The 8,585-nt window shown below is 41.2% G+C and overlaps 1 protein-coding gene across 1 annotated transcript; it reads right to left on the bottom strand.

Annotated features, from left to right (window-relative positions):
* Positions 1–3,991: 3,991 nt before the first annotated feature.
* Positions 3,992–5,074, bottom strand: LOC129975041 (uncharacterized). The gene has a single exon (XM_056087916.1). It carries the CDS (start codon positions 5,072–5,074, stop codon positions 3,992–3,994), a length of 1,083 nt encoding a protein of 360 aa, XP_055943891.1.
* Between the last annotated feature and the right edge of the window lie 3,511 nt (positions 5,075–8,585).

Genomic DNA, 8,585 nt, shown 5'->3' with positions numbered 1-8,585 from the left:
TTGTTAATTGCAATTTGTAATTGCCGTTCTATAAAACGCATATCCCTAGCAGAACAGGAGATCTGCAGGTCGTCAACGTAGATGTTTTTATGTACAGTGGTTGGATGGATGGATGGATTGTAAGGTTTAGTGGCGCAAAAGCCAAACTTGGCCATACTGCGCCAGACATACGGTTAAAATATAAAGACCGGGTTTTTATGTAAAGTTATGTAAAAGTAGAAACTGATAGATAAAATTACATGGCAATGTCTCATAACCTAGTGAACAAGATATAAAAAATAGCAACATAATAAAATGTTAAATAATATGATAAAGACCAATTTCTTTTAAAAATTTAAAAAGATTTTTGTGGGGATATTCACCCACAAGCGTTTGCAATTCCACTGTTGTAGTATTAAAAAATCTTAAACGATGATGATTAAAATCAGGACACTCAACTAAAAGGTGAAGAACCGTTAAAAGCCTTTTGCATCTCGTGCATAATGGGGCTCGATCGCCGAATAAAAGATGTTTATGAGTAAGGCGTGTGTGGCCAATGCGGAGTCTAGATAATTTAACATCTAGCTCTCGCACTGGTAAACAAGGCCAGGATGAAATGGTAGGTTTTATATTGCGAAGTTTATTATTTACTTGAACATTCCATGACTCCTGCCAGAGTGAGTAAAAATGATGTTGGATTGCCTTTTTCGCATCGCTGAATGGGATGTCTCTCTGAAGAAGTAAAGACGCAGTCTTTGCAGCATTATCTGCGAGTTCATTGCCAATGATTCCGACATGACTCGGAATCCAACAAAAAAGTATCTCAAACCCCCTGATTTGGAGAATCCTTAGAAGACCCAGGATTTCCAAGGCAACCGGATGAATCTGATTTTGAGTATTAGAAAGTATTTTCAGTGAGCTCATACTGTCAGTATAGATACAAAATTTTCGCTCAGAGGAGAGTGAAATCCTCTGAAGAGCATAAAAAATTGCTAATAATTCAGCAGATAAAACAGAAATCAATGTATCTAGACGATAGTTGAATGTATCGGTATCAAAAACAATACCGCAACCAACATGATAGTCTGACTTTGAACCATCAGTAAACACCTTTAGGTAATCTAAATACTGACAGCGATGTGAATTAAACAGATTCTGGTCGACAATAGGGGCAGTATTCTGTTTCTCAAAACTAGAGAAGGGATTTAAAAAGGAAAACCGAGAAATATTCCAAGGGGGGAAGGAAAAGAGATCACAGGTCTGTATCACCTTATCATGGAGTTTGGAATCGTGAAGGAGAGATTTAGCTCTCTCGCAAAATGGGAGAATGTGGGAAGGTCGAGCATTATAAAGTCTCCGAAGACTCACCGGAAATGTCATAGAGGACAAGGGGTGCTTCGGAATAGCCAAAGCTCGAAGGTAGTACTGGGCAGACAGTTTTTTACGTCGTAAGCCGAGTGGTAACTGATGACAGAGGACATAAAGACTATGCACTGGTGAGGTTCGAAATGCACCAGAACAAATTCTCAAAGCAGAATGGTGTACAGTATCAAGTCTACGCAAGACTGTAGAACGCGCAGAGCCATACACCATACATCCGTAATCCATACGAGACAAAGTCATTGCTTCGTATATTCGGAGCAAGGAAGTGCGATCTGCTCCCCATGTGGTTCTAGAAAGTACTTTAAGAATGTTTAATGATCTGTCACACTTCTTCCGCAGATGTAAGACATGCGGAAGGAAAGTGAGCTTACGGTCAAATATTATTCCCAGAAATTTTATTTCATTTACCACAGGTATTCCATTATTCCCAATATGGATTGAAGGATCCAAATGAATGGCTCGTTTTCTGCAAAAGTGAATGCATTGACTTTTCTCAGGAGAAATAGTATGTCCGTTTTCATCACACCATCCCACCAGTTTGTTAACTGCAACCTGCAGCTGGCGCTCTATTAAGTGCATGTTGCTTCCTTGGCAGGAGATCTGAAGATCGTCAACATAAAGCTTGATACTGTACACCATTCTGAATGGATGTGGGTAAAACATTAAGAATTTGACTGAAATGACAGATAAAAAGTGTAACACTGAGGATGCTTCCCTGTGGACCACCCTCAGCTTGAATAAAAGGATCGGAATATGATTTACCGACCCGAACACGAAATGTACGCAATGATAAAAAAGTTTTTTAAAAACATGGGCAAATTTCCTTTGAATCCAAACTTTGCAAGCGTAGAGAGAATACCGAACCGCCAGGTCCGGTCATAGGCCTTTTCTATGTCGAAGAAGACAGAGACCAGATGATTCCGACGGACAAATGCATTGCGGATTTGAGTTTCGAGTAAAACAATATTGTCAAAAGTCGAGCGTCCTCGGCGAAAACCACTCTGCAGCAGCGGGATGCATTCTTTCCTCTCCAGTTCAAATATAAAACGTGTGTTAACCATGCGCTCAAGTGTCTTGCATAGACAACTTGTGAGTGCAATAGGCCTGTAGTGCAGAGGGTTAGAGGAGTCTTCGCCGGGTTTCAGGATTGGAATCACAATAGCTTCATGCCATTGTGATGGAAACTTCTGTTCAATCCAAATCCGATTAAATAAAATTAACAGATTGGAAAGAGAAGTAGCAGACAAATGGCGAAGCATGTTATATGTGATTCCATCTGGACCAGGACTGGTATCACGAGTCTTCGACAAAGCCGTTAGTAGTTCGTGCATTTTGAATTCCGAATTGTATGGAAAGCATTTTCGTGTAGAAAAACACAATGGTTTCTGTTGTGCACGATTTTTAATTTCTACAAAAGAAGGCTTATAGGATTCGACAGCAGAAACCTGTGCAAATGCATATCCGAGAGCATTGGAAACCTCTAATGGGGAAGATATACTTCCATTTTCCGTCTCAAGAATAGGAATAGAAAATTCTTTATAAATTCCATTTGCCGCCTTGACCTTCTTCCATAGTAGTTTTGGAGAAGTGAAGGCTGTGATGGAAGAGATGAAATTAATCCAAGCCTCTCTCTGGCTTTGCCTACGAATACGACGAGCATTAGCTCTGGCACGTTTAAAAGTAATTAAGTTTTCTGTTGTGGGATATCTACGGAAAATATTCCACCGCTTTTTTTGTTCTCGGTGACTGTCGCGGCAAGCTTCATTCCACCACGGTCTCGGGAATTTCCTCAGACGTGGGGAGCTTTTGGGGATGGTACTGTTTGCAGCGTCAATAAGGCAGTTAACTACATGTTGTACAGCCTCTGTAACATCAGACGTTCTGACCATATTCTCCGAAATTATTGCTTGTTGCGAGAAAGCAGTCCAGTCTGCCCGCTGGAATAGGAAACGCGGTGGACAAAAAGTCACGCCGCCTCTATCAACATAGGAGACCATTAAGGGGAAGTGATCACTACCAAAGAGATCATTCCCAACTGTAAAACTGAGCAACGGAAAGAGATCAGGAGAGCAAATAGCCAGATCCAGACTGTGAAATGTGCGTGTGGGTTCATGAAAATAGGTTTTCTCGTCATGATTGAGCAGACAGAGAGAGTTATCAGAGATAAACTGTTCAATCTGCCGCCCACGAGAATTTGTACTTTCCGAACCCCACAAAATACTATGAGCATTGAAATCGCCAAGAAGCAAGAATGGCTTGGGTAGTTGGTCCACTAAACTATTAAGTTCGTGTTGGTTAATGACAGCATGTGGTGGCAAATATATACTACAAACTGTGACAAGGGTCCGTATATGGACTTGAATAGCCACAGCTTGTAAGGAAGTTTGTAAATTTAAATGAGAGCTCGGGTAGAGGTTAGAAGTTAAGATGCAAACACCACCAGAAGGATTATTTCCAGTGTTAGCATCTTTCCGAGCACAGTTATAGCCACGGATTTTCACAGCAATGTCATGTTTCAGGAATGTTTCCTGAAAAGCAAAACAAGCAGGATGGAGCTGATTAAGAATATGCTTTATGTCAACAACTTTGGGCCGAAGACCACGACAGTTCCAAGAAATGAAAGTTCCCATTAAGAAACAGTAGAATTAAGTTTATTACGGCAAGTGTTATGAAGAGTTGGCGAAACATCGCAACTCATTTGTAATTCATCCTCCTCGTCAGACGGATGGAGGGAAATGGAATCGGGACTTTTAGGTGAGCCAAAGATGGACGTTAAGTCCTTATGGACATTACCTTTCGTCGCAAGTCCCAAAGCGACAGAACTTTGTGTTGCAGATTTTTTTAACTTCGTTCTTAATTCTTTTGGCGAGAGTCCCCGTTTTGACAGCTTTAGCTTTAGTGCTCTTTGAGAATTGGAGTTTGATTTCGATTTCGATCGGACTGGTTTGCTAGTTTCTGGTGCACTGGATGGTGAATTTTCAATCTCCGAGTCGGAAGAGTTTTTGACAGTTGTAGTTTGGGAGTTATATTTCACACAGTTTGTGCATTTACAGTTTGCACAGAATGGTGTTTTTACAACGGAAGCATAACTCACACCAGGTTTGGGTGTTTGAGCCACTACTTTTTGTCTTGCTTCAGAATAAGAAATGGATTCTTTAAATTTTATTGCAGTTATTTGCTTTTCAAGTTTCCAGCGTTCGCAGACTCGAGAAAACGATGCATGACAACCTCCACAGTTCACGCACTTTTCGGGGGCGTTACAATGTTCGCTATCATGGTCTTTTCCCGCACAGCGGGCGCATGTTAGCGTCCCGCGGCAATTTACCTTCGAGTGGCCGAAACGCTGGCATTTAAAGCATCTCAAAGGATTTGGGATGTACTGCCGAACAGGTAGTTTAATATATCCAGCATATATGAATTCTGGAATTGTTGGTCTATGGAATGTAAGGATGTAATGCTTTGTGGGAAGGAGTTGTTCATCCCGCCTAATAGTAATTTGGCGTACATGGGTTACTCCTTGGGGTTTCAGTTCCACAGTGATCTCCTCAAGGGGAACATTGAACAGTTCGCCACATGTGATTACACCTTTGGAAAAATTTAACGATGTATGAGAGATAACGGTTACAGGGATTGTAGCTAAAGCTTTAATTTTCAATATTTGCTGTGCTTGCTTTTTACTGGAGACTTCTATCATCAAGTCACCGGAACGCATTTTACGTATCGCAGAGACATCACCAATTGTTGCAGTGATTGCCTTCTGCACTAGAAAAGGCGATACAGAATTAAAAGTTTCGTTTTTTTCAGTGATTCGTTTTACTATAAAATAGCGGTCAAATTGTGGAAGGTTAGTAATGATATTAGGTAGTTTGCGATGCCCACTGAAGGGAGATTTCTTAGGAGGAGCCATACGATATTACGGGAGATTCGGGTCCGACGGCACCGCCCACCACGGAGCCCAACGAGGGAAGGCAGCCACCGGCTCTGGCCATTCCCAGCCTCGGCACTTACCTTAGTGCTAATCGGTTACCTATACGCTCGGAGTTACCCCCGGGGACAGTGACCACCCTTAACGCCAAGCCCAAGGAGTAACCCCTTCGCTTGATCCCTAGCAGACTAGCCACTAAGGTGACTATCTACCAGCCGATTGATGCACAGGGGACCACAGTGCACCACCCGTCTTTCTAGTGGGTTGCCACGCACGGCCAACACGTGGGATTTTGGCTGTCCATGAGAAGCAAGAAGCAAACAGAGCGGCGACAGCTTCTCATGGAGAGCTCCCTCGCTTGCCGTCGAGGGAAGGAAAGACATAGCAGACAGCAGAAGGCGGAGAGGAGAGCGAACTGAAAGGGAGTAAAGATCCCTGGGTACCTCGGGATTGGGACACCCGTACTCACCTATAGTAGGTGAGCCCCTGAGGGGATGTACAGTGGTTGGAATGGTGGAAAGAATCTGGTTGATTTTTATAATAAATAGAGTCACGCTCAATACGCTGCCCTGCGGCACTCCTTCTTCCTGGCAATAAGCTTTCGACAGAGTATTCCCCAATCGGACTCTAAATAGTCTGTGTGCTAAAAAGTTTTTGATAAAAATAGGTAAATTTCCACGAAAGTTAAAATCAAACAAATCCTTTAAAATTCCAAATCTCCAAGCTCTATCATAAGCTTTTTCTATGTCAAAAAAGACAGACACCAAGTGATTTCTTCGTACAAAGGCATTTCTTATGTCTGTCTCCAAAGCTATAAGATTATCAACAGTGGAACGTCGCTTTCGGAAACCACTTTGGAAAGGGGATATAAATTCATTTGTCTCTAATACATGGATCAAGCGAGCATTGACCATTTTTTCAAGAAGTTTGCACAGGCAGCAAGTTAACGCAATAGGCCTGTAATTAATGGGATTTTGAGGGTCTTTATTAGGTTTTAATATCGGTATCACAACAGCATTATTCCATTGAATGGGGAAAACATGTTCCCTCCAGATTCTGTTAAACATACAAGATATTGAACAAAGCATCATGAGAGAGGTGTTTAAGCATAGTATACGTCACTCCATCCGGACCAGGAGCAGTTTCTTTTGCATTTGATAAAACATACTGTAGCTCAGAAAGAGTAAAATCAGAATTATATGGCAGAAGTTTGGTTGTATGAAAGCGTAGAGGATTTCGTTCCGATCGATTTTTAATTGAAAGAAAGGGCTCTGTATAACTACTAGAGTCACATACGGATGCAAAAGCTTCTGCAAGGGCATTCGCCATTTCTTGCATGCTGTTAATTTCTCGGTTGTTTATTTTTAAACAGGAAAGATAGACTTCGGGGTATATCCCACAAGCTTTCTTTACTCTGATCCACATTTCTTTTGCCGAGACAGAGGACTTGATATTAGATACGAAATTCACCCAACAACTTTTCTGACTTCGCCTTCTAATTAGTCGCGCCTTACTTTTTGCTTCACTATATATAATGAGGTTTCTTGTTGTTGGTTGCCTTCTGAATTTATTCCATGCTCTTTTTTCTCTTTGCCTAGCTTCAGTGCATTCTTGGTTCCACCATGGTTTCCGATATTTTGGAAAGCAGTCCCCAGATTTAGGAATAGCAAAATCAGCTGCTGCTATTACTGTGTCAGTAATTAAACTAACTACATCATTAATATTCTCAGCTGTTACCATCGTTTTTGTAATATTTGCCATAACAGAAAAAAACGCCCAATTAGCTTTTGAGAACAAATAACGAGGTTGACGTTGCATTAGAGAGCTATTTGAAAAAAGGGGTTCTAAAAAAATAGGGAAATGGTCACTTTCCAATAGATCATTTCCCACTCTAAAATTAAACTTTGGTGCTAAAGATGGTGTACAAATAGCAAGGTCAAGTGACTGAAATGTTCTATTTTGCTTATGGAAATACGTAGGTTCTGCATTATTTAAGAGGCAAAGAGAATGAGAGGCAATTAATTCTTCAATTTGTTTCCCACGAGGATTCACACGCTCACTACCCCAGAGAGGGCTATGGCCGTTGAAATCTCCAACAAGAATCAAAGGGGGTGGAAGCTCATTTAATAAGGCATTGATGTCTTTTTGATCTATAGACACATTTGGTGGCAAGTAAATGCTGCATACTGTAATCAGAGAAGGAGCCATTATTCGGACTGCAACTGCCTGTAAATTCGTGTGTAGAGTAATAACCGACGACGGAATGTCATGGGAGACTAGGAGGGCAACACCCCCAGATGCTCGACCAGAAATAACGTCCTTTCGAATGAGACTGTAACGTCGGATTTTTGCAAGATCTGATGGCTTAAGGAAGGTTTCCTGTAGTGCAATGCAGGCGGGATGAGTTTCATTAATCAGATCCTTAATGTGAGAAATTTTATTGCGCAAACCGTGGCAATTCCAGGAAAACAGAGCGGCCATAAATTCAGTTTTTATCTGGAGGTTTTTTCTTCTTCTTTATACCCTCTGCAGGAATTTTCTTGTGTGAAGCTGAAGAATCGAGCTCCATATCTGAGAATTCGGATGATGAAGTGTCAATTTTTAAAAAATCTTCGGCAACATGAGGTCTTGTTGCAAGCGATTTCAGTTTCTTCCTGTTTTTGGCAGTTTCTTTTTTTGAAACACCAGGAAGTCGTGGCGCTGATTTTTTTGGAGATAAATTTTCTGAAATTGTAAAATTTTTTTGAGCTTGAGTGGAGGTAGATGGTTGGTAATCAGGTGGCACTGGATTAGTTACTGCACAGTGACAGTGGGTAATGCTTGCATCAGTTTGAGAGCAAGATGTGTTCTGAATCGATTTAAGAGCAGATGAATAGGAAACGCCAACTTTTGGAGTCCTATCATTCACAATTTTTCGGGCTTCCGGGAAAGTTATATTATTTTTTATCTTGATGGAAATTATTTCTTTTTCCAAGGTCCACTTAGGGCAGGATTTAGAAAATGCAGCATGGGAACCAGAGCAGTTGACACATTTCAGGATTTCAGATGTGCAAGCATTCATTTCATGGCCTGAATCTGCACATTTACCACAAACATTTTCATTGCTTCGACAACCGATTTGTGAATGCCCATACCTCTGACATTTAAAACATCGTAGAGGATTGGGGATGTAGGGTCGAATTTTGCAATTAATATAACCGCCTTTTATGGACTTAGGCAAAACCGGCGTTTGAAATGTAAGAACAACATGTTGCGTAGGAACAAGTTTGTCACCTCGTCGAATATTAATGCGACGAGC

The sequence above is a fragment of the Argiope bruennichi genome, chromosome 1, assembly GCF_947563725.1.
Source record: "Argiope bruennichi chromosome 1, qqArgBrue1.1, whole genome shotgun sequence".
NCBI classification, from domain to species: domain Eukaryota; kingdom Metazoa; phylum Arthropoda; class Arachnida; order Araneae; family Araneidae; genus Argiope; species Argiope bruennichi.
This window is presented reverse-complemented; position numbering and strand designations above follow the sequence as displayed.

Coding starts and splice junctions, on each gene's coding strand:
- LOC129975041 (XM_056087916.1), bottom strand. CDS start 5,074: ATGCGTTCCGGTGACTTGATGATAGAAGTCTCCAGTAAAAAGCAAGCA.